Below are 14800 nucleotides of genomic sequence, written 5' to 3' on the forward strand. Positions count from 1 at the left end.
TTATGATTGAGACTGACAGCAGTGCGGAGTTCAACAGGTCCGACACGCAGTCACTGAGACCAAATGTCATCTCAGTTTATTAGGAAGAGGCTGAAACTTTTTTCTACTATTTTGTCAAAAAGTCGTAACTCTGATAAAATCCCTGTGTGTGTTGTTATTTTAAAATACTGTTAAACATTCTCAGACTTTAAAAGACTCAAGTCAGACAGACAAAAAAAAAAATCTTAATTTCCTAAGTGGAAAAGAAAAATTGCCTTTGTAGTCGATTTTTGGTCTCTGATTGGGCTACTTGGCATCAGTCAAATCTGGCAACACTGTCTGCTATCACTGTTGCAGTGTGGCTGGACTCACTGCTGTGCTGTCACTGTCTGTCTCTATAAGAGGACGGCCATGTGAATGAAGAAATGCTCAAACCCTCAGCGTTGACTCAGCTTCAGTCAGTACGACTCTAAGCCTGTTGAGAGTTTCTGCAGGTGGCAGGTCAAAAGTCAAGGCCAAGTCAAGCAGCCTAACAATTCCATACCTCCATCTCATCTGGTTTCCTGTCTCTCTCTACATGTTCAGCTGTCAGATAAAGGCACAACATCCCCCGGTTGCTTAGAGGTTAAGATTTAGCTGGTTTGGTTCCAGCCTGTGACCACTGTTACATAATTCTATATCTCTGACCCTTGAGTTCCTCTCTGTATTTCTGTCATCTCACCAAATAAAGGCACAATGCCAAAATTAGTCATAAAAGAAGAAGTAAAATGTAAAGAAACCGAATTTTACCCTGTTTTGTCCCTTCTTCAAATCATAAATTGTGAATCCAAATCTGTTACTGTGGGAATGCATGTGATGTATTGCTGTGTGGATGACTTTTCCACTCAGAGGTATCATAAATGACTTACTGTAGACTGACGCAGGCCAGCCAAAGAGAAGCCTTTTGAGCGTGTTCGAACGAATCGGTGACTTCATCCTCTACAAGGGATAACATTACAGAACGAAGAGCCTTGGACTTTCTCTCTGTCCTACTTGAGTGACTTGGCACAGAACAAGGCTATGAACTCCAGCCATGTGTTAAACACAAGTCTGTCTGTCTTTGTGTGTGCGTGCGCTTACATCTACACAGCGTGTTGTATGTCTAAAACCACATGGTTAATGTATGCCCCAGTAACAGTACAAGTGGTACTTAAATAAAGAAGTTTGGAGACAGGAGTCTATGTACAGAAGAGATACATGTAATGTACCCCCCCTGCATCACCGCCAAGTCCTGTTGTCCTTTACTGCAGAGGAGACCACACAGAGAGGAGAATTCACTGTGTGGATTGGTATACACTATACCCCACGTAGGTCTTGTTTCCTCCGGCTATTTTATAAAGCCCTAATGTTTTGAGGCAAGGGAAAGTCTTACAGCTCCATACAGAACATGGAAAGACCATTAAAAACTGGCTAGAAGCGTGTCTACATTTGCTTTACTTTCACTTACTTTCCGAAAAAAAAAAAAGAAAGATGTGATTGAGTACAACATTCTGTGAAATCAGCTTTAAAATTCGCTAAAACCTTGTAAGCATCGATGGCACTCAATAGCCTGATCAGTTTGTGAAGTTTTTGGTTCGACTTCATACATGCAAAAACTCTGCAAAAAACATCTGCGGTCTTCAAATGTCAAGTCTAATTCCTTGATACCCACCAGTATTACCAGGGATCAAATTCCTGCTCTTAGCTTTTCCGTGTGATTATATATATTTCCCTGTCCTCAGCCCCCTGTCAGTGGTCTAATGAAGCAAGCCTTGTATTATAGAAAGACAAACATCTCATTGACGTCCCTGCTTTCTTTGGCTTACCAGTACAGCAACTGCTAGGACATCCCTTCTGTCTTTCCCCTCATCTTTCTGTCATCTCATCAATATTACTCGCCCACTTTTCTGTCTTTTCACAAGCGGTGCTTCTATACACATGTCCCCATTAGACAAGGCCCAGTGACCACAGGTCAGAGTGAGCCCCGAGACAATAAAGATGTTGAGGGGCCTGGGTCTGAGATCACAGGTCACACAGAGAACGAGCGCCGGGACCCCTGAGACTGCTGCAATGCAGAACAGAGAGTCAAAGTTGGCTGAAAAGGCTGGAAACTGTAGTCTGCATCCAGACAGAGAGATGCTGTACTGACTTGTGGTTGCTGTGGTCATGTTCTGAATTTCTAAACTGACTGTACTGATGAGAAGAGAAGAGAAAAGGGGAGGTTGTCTGATGATGCCGATGTCCTTTGCCTCATTAATCCCCAATAGCCTTAAAACAAAGAGGCCGTGTCTTGACATCAGTCAAGCACAGATTTCGGGCACATATACTTCAACATGTTCACATGTACTAATTAGTGTGGAAGTTATATAAGTTTGCCACAAAATGTACATTTAGAACCTGAACCCTTGAGACTGAAAACCATTGGCAAAACGGTTAGTAAGACAGGATTTGGTCGTTTATCCTAATTGTGCGTTCCTGGCACCGGCTGCTTCGGCCTTGACTGAACTCCCTTCACAATTGCCACCACCGACTGTCATGTTTTTATCAGCACAGGGTGAACACCAGCGACTGAAGGCTTGTCTTGCTCTGTGACGTACATGACCTTGTGTCATTATAGACATTAGAAAAGCACACAATCTGACATTTTACTTAGATTTAAATTTAAACTACTTTGCCATGTAAAATAATAATTTATTTTATACGACATTCTTTTATGGCACTTTCTAGAACAAAACCCAGTTTGATGACCAAAGCCACGAAGGCAAAGTCCTCCCTTCAGGAATGTGCAGACCTGCATAACAACAAACATGCGATATTCTGAGGCCATCATTTTGTTGTGTGCATCTTTAAGACTGTTTTCTGCCTCAGGACAGTCATATGGTCACGACGATGCTGTAACTTGCCGTGTTGGAGAGAAGCGTGAGGCTGCAAACCGCTGACATTTGAAACAAAGGCCACCACAACATCACCGTGCAGCCTGTGCCCACTCAGAGAACAAGAGCTGACCAACAAAGGTTGCTCCATACTCCCCTATCATCAGCCCAGTACATTGTCATTTGTTTTGGCCTAAAGTTGCAGTAGACAAAAGCAAAAGCAGTTTGTCGGCCTTAAAATCCAGAGTGTTTATTATTTTTTGTATTTCAGGGTTTTTTTGTTTTTTGCTGCAGACATTTTTCCCATCTCTTCACCCTGCAGTGTTTTGAGCTTTATTACTTTGTGAATCACTGTTCTGCATTGGCGGAAAGATCAGGAAGTTGTAGAAAAACTGTCTCATAAGCCAGTGTAGTCAATCCACCCACCACTGGCAAAGACAGCTAAAATCTTTTATTTTTTTTATATTTTCCTTTGTCTTTCACTCCCTCTTAGCATTGATTGATTTGCGCAGAAATGTGATGAATGGTGTGTTCTAGGGACAATGCAATTTGGGGACATAAAATATCAATATTGATATTGATTTCCTCTTGGCATTTATTTATGTAGGTGTTTTTCTTTTTCCACAGAGGCAAATGTTAGAAAATGTACCTTGTCCCTGATGATGTGTTTACAGGTTCCTCGTAATGGCAGGAAATATTACTCTACCATCACTTTATAATGAAGTTATAGAGAGACTTATGAAGTATGAAAAGAATGACGAAGGATCAACAAAATACATGTGATCAGAAGGAAAATGTGAAGTCTACAAATGCTGATCTTGAATTAAATATCTTAAATTGCACATTTGTTGACCTGAACTTTTAGCCTGTCTTGATTGTGAGCACCTCTAACTCCACTCTCCCTTCTGTCTAGATGTGGACATCCTCCAAAAGTTGGGGCTCAAGGGAGAGAAACCGTCACGCTCGGTGCCAGCAGGGGTCATTCCATTCAGATCGGGGATCATCCTCAACCAGCGGGCGCATATTGAAACTCCGCTGCGCTCAGTCTTCCCAGCGGCCATCTGGCCCAACCTGGCACTGGTCCTGAGCGTGCGCTCACACCGTGTCAACAGTGCTTTCCTCTTCACCCTGCTCTCAGGCCGCAAGAAGCTCCTTCTTGGTCTGCAGCTTACGCCTGGCAATCTGGTCCTTCATACGGGACCAAACACCTCGGTGGCGTTGCCCTATGAGCCCCATGATGGTCAGTGGCACCAGCTGGCGGTGGGAATTAATGGACAGAGAGTGACTCTATATGCCTCCTGCGGAGAGCAGAGTGTTCATGCAGACTTTGTGTGGGACAGTGAGGAGGGACTGGATCCGGAGCTCCAGGGCTCCTTTCTGCTGGGGCGCACAAGCCAGCAGCAAGCCTCAGCACACTTTGAAGGAGCCATCTGCCAGTTTGACCTGGTCCCTTCTGCACAGGCAGCTCACAACTACTGCAAGTACATTAAGAAACAGTGCAGGGAAGCCGACACATATAGGCCTAACCTTTCTCCCTTGTTGCCTATCTTACCCCGAGACACAAACATCACAGCTACTACTGCTACCCCTAAACGTGGTGGCCCGGAAACAGTCAAGAAGCCCACGCGGCTGAGCCTTGCCAGGAGCGTTGCTGCTGCTGCCTCGGCTGTCAGATATGTAGCCCCTACCCAGACAATAAAGCCCAGCCCTGGGACCATTCCTACATCCCTGCTGGGAACTGTGATGCCAGTCACAGTCCAGCTTGGTTTGGCTACTCCGCCTTCCAAGACGAGGACTGAAACTGTCACAGCACCACTCAGGACAACAATACCCCCAACAAAACCGCCAAACTCAAGACCCTCCACCTCGAAAGCTTCAAATCCAAAACCTTCTAAACTCAGTCCCACAAAGCCCACTCCAAATAACAGCTCCAAAAAGACGAATGCTGGAACCGACAACAAGAAGAAACCAACTCTCCCAGTCACTACCAGCACCAGACCAACCAAGACAAAGCCTGAATCTGCCTTATCGGACCAAGGTGTAGTCCCAAAGAAACCACAACCAGCCACAACTAAGAAAACATCTCCCAAGCCTAAAGTTACACCATCCAAAGCCACTCCATCCAAACCCAAAACAAATTCTGTCAAAGTTGCCCCTTCTAAACCAACAATATCCAAAGTCAACCCCTCAAAATCAACAACACCCAAAACTACAACTACTAAAACCCCCAAGCCAGTCTCCAAACAGATCATCAGACCAACAAAGCACGCCAAAACCACCAAGGCCCCAGTCTCCCCTCAACCAACCAGACCTGCGTACAACCCAGTAACACCACCTGCTACTGATGGCTTCCAGAGCTGGGAGGTGCCACCTACTCAGTTCTCCCTGCTGGCTGGACCTATAGGACAGAAAGGAGAAGTAGGCCCAGCGGTAAGCACCTTTTGTCAGTTGAGTGTGGTTTTGTGTACCACAGAAAACTATATGCATTAAACATGCATATGCTTGATCTCTTTTTTTTGAGTAGCATTATAAAAGGACTATGGATGAGACCAGGAAAAAGAGGGAATGTAAAAGAGTGTTATAAAATAATTTCTAAAGCTGCCAAGGTGAAACTGATGAACAGCTAAATTGACATTAGGCTCTCTGTACGAAGATTTGCAGCACTAAAGCTCCTGCAAAAACCAGGAGACGTGCAGTCACGTCTCTGCTGTTTGTCCTGGCAGTTGTGGGTGGTGAGTTCAATGGTTTATGTTAGGAAAGTGGTGAAAGTGAATGAAGTACGCTCCATTAGGGACAACTCGGTCTGTGCTGCTCTTTGTCACCAGTGAAAGACCAGGTTTGGTTTGAGGCACTCTGAGGCTGGAAATAAGAGACCCCAGAGATATGTGGGTTAATGTGGCACTATCTCCTTTCCCACACAGGCTAGAAATCTTACTTTTCCTCCAGCCTTTCTACCTCTGTGCACAGAACCCTCCAGGCTGGGTGTGACTGTCAGGTCTGACGCCTTGCCGTCTCCGCACCAGATTCCTCTGTCATAGAGGGCCAGTGGAGGTCTCATGGCCCTGTTTCAAAGCTAGGTCAAGGGTCACAGCAGTCAGTAAACACCGTCATTCATCCACCCAGCGCAGGCGCAAAGGAAGGCCAGGCCTTGGAGGATATAACCAGCAGGAGCAGGAATACTGTGACGGCCTTTGTTGGCTGGCGGTTGCATCTTGACTAACCACTTGGGATCAAATTTAGCTTCACTGTTGATTTTATTTGTGGCTAAATGGTGATCGATTACTAACAGACATCTCAGTTCAAATTATTTCACCTTCCAAACGTGGCCTCAGCGATCAGACCTCAGACCTCAGCGTCTTGTCAGCACGTTCTGGGTGTGTTTGTACTGAAAGCCGCCCTTGTGATTGAGCCATTTTAGTGCAAAAGCGAGCAGGTTGTGTGTGTTTGATACATGCACCGTGCGCCTTAGTCTTTGTAGTGGTCTGTAATTTGCCGCCGTAGATTGCAGAGTGTGGCGTGTGAAGGTTTGTCCAATTTACATGTGTATTGATGTCCACGCCACACTCGACTGTCATTACAGTGAGCCAAATTACAGCCATTTACTAAGCACTACCTGCAATCTCAATATGGAGTGCTCTAATCTGCCATGGAAAAGAGACTGTAGAAGGATGATTAAGGGAAGTTATGAGGTCATTTACTGGAGGACTGTCCGACACAAGTGCTGGTACGATGCTCAGGCCAAAAAGCTTCTGTCATTTTATGCCAGATATATGGCAAATTACACCAGTATGAGAGCAGTGCATGCAGAAATCTGACAGGCTCACGTATTTCAACCCACATGTGGATTGAGAACATTTCAGACAGGGCTGATAGTCACAAAATCAGATATCACAGTGTTCTTGACCAAATACCTCGATATTGATCTTGCTGTGATGCTGTGGGAATGACTTTTGGTGCTTTCACAAAATATTAACAATGAGATTTTTTTGTCAATAGTCATTAGTAACGTGAGACTGTTATTATTCACTTTGCTGTAACACAGCCTTTAGAACCAGGAAAAGATGCCTCAGTCTCATCTAGTCTCATGCCACAATATTGTCCAGCCCTAATATAAGTGTGTGTGGGTACAAATATGTGTGTGCATGCGTGAGACCCCAGATCAGCCCGCTCATGCTTCCTTTTCAGCACAGTTTGGATTTCATAAACACACGCGTCATGTCTCTCACTCCTTCTCACAGCTCAGCCTTGTACACACACACACACACTCTGTTTTATACATACACACAAACACTTTCTGACAAATATCAGAGGGAAGCCAATAGCGTTGTCATTCCTGAAGCATTAAATCTCTTCTCCTGAAAGACACAATGAAACTGGACTAATCTGGACTTGTGTTTCCACTGTGCAGATTTTGTGGTTGCCAGGAGAAACATCCAGTGCAGGCACAGAACAGTTGCTTCAAAAAACCGACTTCCTCTGAGATCTGCTGCACTGCAGACCTGACAGTGATTTATATGTTCTGATTTTTTCGGTGATAGCTGAAAATGAGAGTTTTAATCTGATTATCTTTTAATCGGAGCTGCACTGGCTATGTGAGTTTAAATTTAATTTAAATTTGAACTGCTGCACTCCCATCTAGGCTTCTGTATTCAATTAAGTTGTATCTGCAAGCTGCCCGAGTCCTCTGCCACAATTACAACAATTTTAAGCAGTTGAACTGGAAATAATGGAGGAGTTTGCAAATTTGCACTGTGTGTTCCAGCAGTTTCTAACTGTTGATTTAGATTGTTTAATGAAAAGTCAAACAAGTATATTCAGTTTTTAGACCTTGAAACAAAAGCTTTCACGGCACGACTCTGAATAAATAATTCAGGTTGGTACAAATCATGCCCAAACTTCCTCATGGGCGCAGTCAGCAAGTCTAAACCTCATAACCAAAAACAGCCTTTTTCCAGAAAAATTGGTAATTGGAAATGCTTACTGATGAGAGAATCGCGTGAGTCTGCTATCTTTGTGGTAGAACAGTCAACTGCGGTCGATAAACAACTTCTCAGAGAACTTTGCCATAGATGGACAGGTGCAAACAGGAGAAGACAGTAGGAGTAAATAAACAAACAAACAAGTGTAAGGAAGGAGGTCCAAAGCAGGGGGTGGAAGTGTGAAGACGGACAGGAGTGTGTGTCGATGCTGACGGGTCTTTAGGCCACCACAGAGCACGCCACCTGTAACAACGGGGGTGGTCTCAACTATGGAGGTCGTGCTGGAAAAGACACTGGGGGGCCAATTATAATCTTCAGAGCGATATGAAGCATCGCAGGCAGACACACCTCTTGCAGGTAGCAGCTATGATCACAATAACCTTTAGATGTTGTTTTGAAGTGGAACGTTGGGCTTTGTCTCTTAAAGTTCACTGCCCTGTGAAAACCGAGATGAGGAAACTACTGAAAGGGTACAACTTTAACACCACAATAACTGCACTTTATTGTCGGCGCCGCAGCTTCTTTACTAGATATTCATATCTAAGTTATCCCAGGCGTTTAACAACATAGTGAAAATGCTGTACACTACATTTACAGTGAAGAAAACATTTTAAAAATGCTGTAACACAGGTTTAATGTCGGGATCCAGAGCTGTACAGGTAGCTCTTGTGGCTCTCTCCAGCGACCACAGGTCCTCTGTTTTCCCTCACTTCTCCTCTTCCTCTCTTTTGATTAAAAGAAAATGAGCGAGCACGAGGCTGATAAAGCCACACAGGAGCATTGAGTGGCGCAGGAAATGACCTGTTATTTCTAGTGTTTCTACAGTTTCCTGCCACACAGGCTTGGAACTTCCTGATGGATAAGGTTGAACTCTCATCACCTTCAGATGGGATTACCTCAGAGGGGAAAAGGTGTCACTTTTATAGCCTGCAGCCAGTCTGTGGAAACACAGAGAGGCATCTTGTTGACCCGATGGTTTTGATGTAACAGTATGATCGAAGGAGATTGTTGATATGTGTGGTATATTGGTATGCAGTACGGACTGAATACTTTCTCTCCCTCTCTCTCCAGGGGCTGCCAGGACCTCCAGGGAAGCCAGGCCTGCCAGGCAAGAGGGGTCCTCGGGTAAGTCTCCTTGGCCACTCTCAAACCCCCTTCAGAGGCATAAAAAATCTATCTAAATAATCTTATTTTGGGCTTGTTTTTAGGGAAGCATGCTGATATGTCTTTTTTTAGGTTTATTGTGGGCATCTTTCTGTTCTGTGTTTGCTGCTGATGTGCATGTTGACTGAAAACTCAAACACAAACAGGCATTAAATAACCTCCTTGGCAGGAGGTGACTCAGAACAACAGACAGACAAACAGGCATACAGACAGGGACAGACAGGACTGTATCTGTGTGCTCCAGCCTAGAGGGCAAAGTCCTGGTCCATTTTCTGACATTACAATAATAACCTGCCAAGCCAGGCTCCCACATCACCCAGCTGACACACACACACACACACATTCACACACAAAGTTTTCCTATGCAGGCAGATTGACCATATTCAGCACGGGGCTGCGAGTGCTGACCTCCCACCCCAAAGCATAAACAGGAAAGCTCCTATAAAGACGGCCTTTCAAAAGGCTGCCTGTGCCACAGGATGCCTAATAAAAGCACTGTAAACAGACAGAGAACACATGGCTCCACTGGACTTTCTTCTCCTCGCTGTGCTGCTGCAGCAGGCTGCACCGACACTTCATAGGAATCCCATTCTGGACTAATGAAAGGCCTCTTTCTCCCAGGCTGTTAAATAGATATAGTCTCATCCCTGGGTCTTCTTTCAGGAATTCTCCTCCACCTCCTCTGTTTCTCCGATGCTCTGAGTCGCTTGGTCAGTTCACCACTTTGGCCCAAACTGAATTAGCTCTAAAACTATTGCATGAATTGCCCTGAGATTCAGGCTGATATTTATAATTGTGTTTCAGCGACTGTAAGATGGATAGTCATGAAATTTGGTACCCATATATAGTCTGGGAGTTTTTTCAGTAGGACTACAGAGGCTTCTGTCTTCGTGTTTTAAATTTTTAATTAATGGACAAACACTACAAAGAAGCTACCAGAAGGCCTAAAAAGCTTTATGCTTTATGTCCACATGTGCATGCAAGTATATTTAGATGTTTTTTATGTGTTTATTTAATTATTACTGGCTGTATCTGTCTATGAGGGACTCTGTGATCCACTACTACAGATGTATAAGGAGGCCTTTGTCTAGCTCTAATTAAAGCTATTTAAGTCCCAGCAGCACCTCCCATCCCACCTCATGCAGCAGGTCCACAACATCTGGCCCACTTAGGTGCACTTCTTATGATTCAAATCAAACTAACCTGGGATAAAACTTTAATTGGTCTTAAAAATCTAAGCGCAGAGCTGCGCTTGGTTGAGCCAACTGTAAGTATGACTCCGAGTGGAACTATTTTTGCATGACCGAGCTGCAGCTTTTCCTAAAATATGTGCCACATTAAACTCGAGGAATTTGGAAGTAATAAATCAAACTCCCCTTAAATATTAACAGAAAAATTGTTATATAATAATATGCTTCACAGTTTCTCCACCGTAGTTTGGAACCATACAGTTTAGACTCAGAGTTGTCCTTGTTAAAGCCCCTGTGTCTGTCTGAAAGCTCCTTCATCAGCAGTACGAGTCGACCCAGGGCCTCATACTGATTTACATCCTGGTGTCTTCGACATGGCCTTTGTCAACCACAGCAAACCAGCTGCTGAACCGCCTGTGGCATTGTCAGTGGAAGTGGTCGGTTTGCAAAGCGCAAGCAATGAAAACAAGCCTCATCAATAAAAAAGCACTTGTGAAGGCCTTTGGTTTTGATGCCACTTTAACGGGGGTCACACGCAAACACGCCGCCACTGTCTGCTTGTGACCTCACAGTCATTTTGTTTAACACACACAGCAGTGCACACACACTACAGCACGAATCTCACGCAGCGTAGCGCAGACATATGTGGCTGTGTTTATGACCTGCCTGTATAAAGAGTGAGACAGATTATGGAACTTTCCTGTAAACAAGAGCATTTATCAAGTTTAATTGCTGCTGCCATATGTGTGTGCAAACACTGAGACGCTTATACACATTCGCAAACACACACCCACACACCCACACACACACACACATGTTGTCCAAATTCACCCGTCTTGGCCAAAGAGGAGTGCGGTTTGAGTTTGGGAGACGAAAGTCGCTGGAATAGTTAACTCCAAATCTGAGTTTTACGCGGCGGGTTTCTTACTGACTGCAGCCTCACAGGTGATCACAGGCCTCATCTAAAACTAAATTCCAGTCTCAGGGTTTTGCTGCCGGCTGAGCTGCTTGCAGTTTTTTTTTTTTTTTTGCATGACCTTCCGTAGCCGTGGATTACTGGAAGTCTGTATGATGACACACAGAGCACCATTGAGCCCACCGAGCACCACCCATGAACCTTGACCTCTGATCCCACACATGTGAGTGTGAGACGCCGTCCCTATCGCAGCCGCTGTCAGCACAGAAGCCTCTGCTGGGCGTACGTGAATAGTCAGTGTGAGCTCTTTCGAGTGTGTTTGTAGGTGCACAGTGGCGGGAGTGTGAGAGGAAGCGTGCGGCGGATGCATCGCGGCGGCGCGCGCCTGAATCTCTCTCTGAAGACTGGCTGCAGGTATTCGTCTGGAGCCTTGCTGGGTCAAAAGGGTCTTTGTCTGAGTGAGAAAGAAATCTCTGTCGCCTGTCTTTCCTCGCGCTTCCCCTCCGAGCGGCTCCTCTGCCACGAAACAAACCCCCCCCCCTCTGCACCACCACCACCTTTTTTCACATAAAGCTAAGTCGCATCCCAGATGGACATTTCATACAGAAACCTGTAAATGTATGACTATAAAGACATTTCAAATGAGTTTCAAATGTTGAGCTGTGTTTAGGACGCTGCGTTGGGCTGTTTTGGTAACACCAGGCGAGCGAATCCCAAATTTAAACTGTGTGCATGGAGCTCGACTCTGGAACATTACTGTAATGAGCTCCTGGACAGTAAAACTCACAGTCCATGCTTCAATTCTTTATTTTTGCAATCCCCTTTTGGGCACTTTAAAGCATTTTTTAAAATTCCATTTACGACTTTAGATGTTTGGCACGATGGTAGCTCTAGGTTTCCATCGTAATTTTCAAACTTGCCTTGGACATTATGAGCTGTTACTGTTATTGTTGTAAATGCTTAAGTAATACTTTGGATTACTTATTATTTCCTCTCTCATATACTCCAGTCACTGCATGATGCATTCAGCTCTGAAAACTTTGGCTTTTAAAGCAAATAAATTGGCTCTTTATCAGCAGGGCTTAATTCATTTGCCCTTTGTGCTTCTGTTTTTATGAAGTTTTATTGTAATTTATGTGGCGCTGGGCTGCAAATTCTGCTCTTTTCACTCAGTGATGGTAAGACACAGACTTAAACAAAGAGCTGAAATATTCTCTCGAATCCTCGTGCTGTTGACTGGGATCTTTAATTATGAAGACGTCCTGCGGTTTCACATGCTCTTGATCTAATGTTAGTTTATCAGAAGTTGCCCCTTCGGCTGTCGTTTGGCACAGCATCATACAGAAACGCTTTTATCTTTAATATGGTGACTGTATATACATTTAAACCAGTCTTTTACAAGCTTGTGTTCAAAGTCAGACTGTGTTTACGGCACAGCCCATTAAAAAGGCTTGTCTAAAATATTCTGCGTGGGACTATAACCTTGGTAGTGACATCATGCGTCCAGATTTAAGATCTACAAATACATATGCAATATTTCTTGGCTTTAAGTTGCACATATGGCGTTGACGTTGAATTTTGGAGCTTCAAGGACAGATATTTATACCTCCAACCAGGCAGTACGAATGTTACAGTAACATGAAACATCAGGAGCTATCATTTGTTTGGATTTTGACCATTTTGTCTCAACTTAGAATGAGTCGCACAGAGCTAGCAGCGTTATTACCACATGTAAGAGCCTCAGTCACGCCCTGCTTCGCGGTTCAGAGGTCGTGGTTTTTCATTTGATAGCCCTCAGCTTGCGGGCGCCCCACCCCGTTCTTCTCTAATTAGACACCTGTTGTGCGAGAGGGGGACACGACATGGAAGCAAGAGCACAGGACGAAATGTCGGTGCCAGCCTGTGCCTACCAGTGTACTGCCCAAGCTGTGGTAGACCACAGGGTTAATTTTGAAGCATGTAATTCAAACATGTCTAGTTTGTTTAAGTTTATTCAGGGCACAACAGCGTCCGTTAACACTGTCTGCAAACACGAACTCTCGAGGGAACACCAGCTGGATGCAAACCGAAAATGAAAGGGGAAGAGAGCGTGGGAGGAACAGAGGCAAGATCTTCAAAAGCTGAGAATCCTTGGAATGAAAGTATCCCCAAACAAAACAAGAGAGGAACAGATTATCAAATGTGAATCCTTTGGAAATGTGAGTTTGGAAACCCTGAGTGAGAGATAACAACACCTTTACACACGTTTAGTAAAGTCCTGTTCATTCATGAGAAGCTCTGTCTCTCGTGAATCAGACACGACGCTCATCAAAGCGCCTTTTGACAGGAAGAGCAGTTACAGCACAAGGCATTTATGTTGTCATGTCTGCACCCGACCAGTGTGTCTGTTTTTGAACTTTGCTCAAAGGGCCTTTTGTTGAGCTGTATAACCCAGCCCAAACCCCAGATTACTTTTTCTTCTCTGTGGGATTATTGAGAGCTGCCTGTCTGGACGTGGCTCAATGTTGTGTTTTTGATGCTGCAGACCAGATCGCTAACATAATGGCTTCCTGATTTGTTTTGACTCACCTCAGTGAAACCTGCTGACCCGACTCGTAAAGCAGTTGTGGCTCTTTTTCCGCCCTCTCTGACTCGCTCGACCCCTGACCCACTACGGGTGTCGGTTGGGGGCCCAAGGGTGCCACCACCACGTGGAGGGCAGGAGTGAGGTCAGAGAGCCACAGGAAAAAGTCACTCAGAGGAAGAGGAGGTAGACAGACAGACGGATGGATGGATCGCGGAGACGGCGACCCCTGTGCCGCTGTCTGACGGCTGCTTTTAAGCCAAAGAAAAATTGGTGTATATTCATTCTGTGGCTTCCAAAGTTTTTCTGCCAAAGCTTCCCACGGGGGCTGCTGGATGGGGCGAGATGGTTCACGTTACCAGTATGCTGCTACTGTAGATCTCGCTTTGTTTGCTTTCAGACGCAGTTGTGTTCATTTCCTCAGCAACAGCCAACACGGACAGAAATACACACCAGCAGAGGAATTCAAAATGTTATGATACCAGATGATCTGCATTACTCATTAAGATGCTTGGCAAATGTGTGTGTGTGTGTGTGTGTGTGTTGATGCGGATGAGGGGTGGAGTCTGAGGGAACAGAGGGCAGGAAAACCACATCCATATGGTGGAGGAGCTCCGCAGACCCCCATTTTCCATCGGTTTCTACCCCCAACAACAACCCCAAATACCTCACCACCCAATTCTCTCTCTCGCACACAGCTGATGTGTAGGAAAATGGGTTAAAGTAGCATGAAGGCTGAGGCTCTCCAGACAGACCCCTACCCCCCACCTTCACTCCTGCTCTGGTCTCATTCACAGTAGCAAAGCCCCAGTCTGCATCAGCTCCATCCCACCATGAAGATTGATTGAGATCTCAATCACCGTTTGATTATGTTTTGCTCTCTCTGGCTTTTCCACAGGGCGCCCCTGGTCCCCATGGAAACCCCGGCCGACCTGGTCCACCCGGACTCAAGGTATCTTACACAAACTCATGATCACAAGTGAGCCTTTCATTTTTTGCCAAGAACCTGGCAGCCACGTTCATATTCCCACATGAAACTGTGATTATGAACTGGCCTCTGATACTAATCTGACAAGAAGCTCATGAGCTTCTCTTGTCCTGAATGCCAATCCTATGAG

The 14800-nt window shown here is 45.0% G+C and overlaps 1 protein-coding gene across 1 annotated transcript in view; it reads left to right on the plus strand.

The window, feature by feature from the left end:
- The window catches only part of col27a1a (collagen, type XXVII, alpha 1a), a 64027-nt gene that overhangs the window by 5589 nt on the left and 43638 nt on the right, over positions 1-14800 (plus strand). The window contains exons 3-5 of the mRNA XM_046374607.1: positions 3784-5300; positions 8921-8974; positions 14581-14634. Coding sequence (XP_046230563.1) covers positions 3784-5300; positions 8921-8974; positions 14581-14634 — 1625 coding nt within the window. The remainder of the gene's footprint in view (positions 1-3783; positions 5301-8920; positions 8975-14580; positions 14635-14800) is intronic.

This window comes from Scatophagus argus, chromosome 20 (genome assembly GCF_020382885.2).
Source record: "Scatophagus argus isolate fScaArg1 chromosome 20, fScaArg1.pri, whole genome shotgun sequence".
Classification (NCBI taxonomy): domain Eukaryota; kingdom Metazoa; phylum Chordata; class Actinopteri; family Scatophagidae; genus Scatophagus; species Scatophagus argus.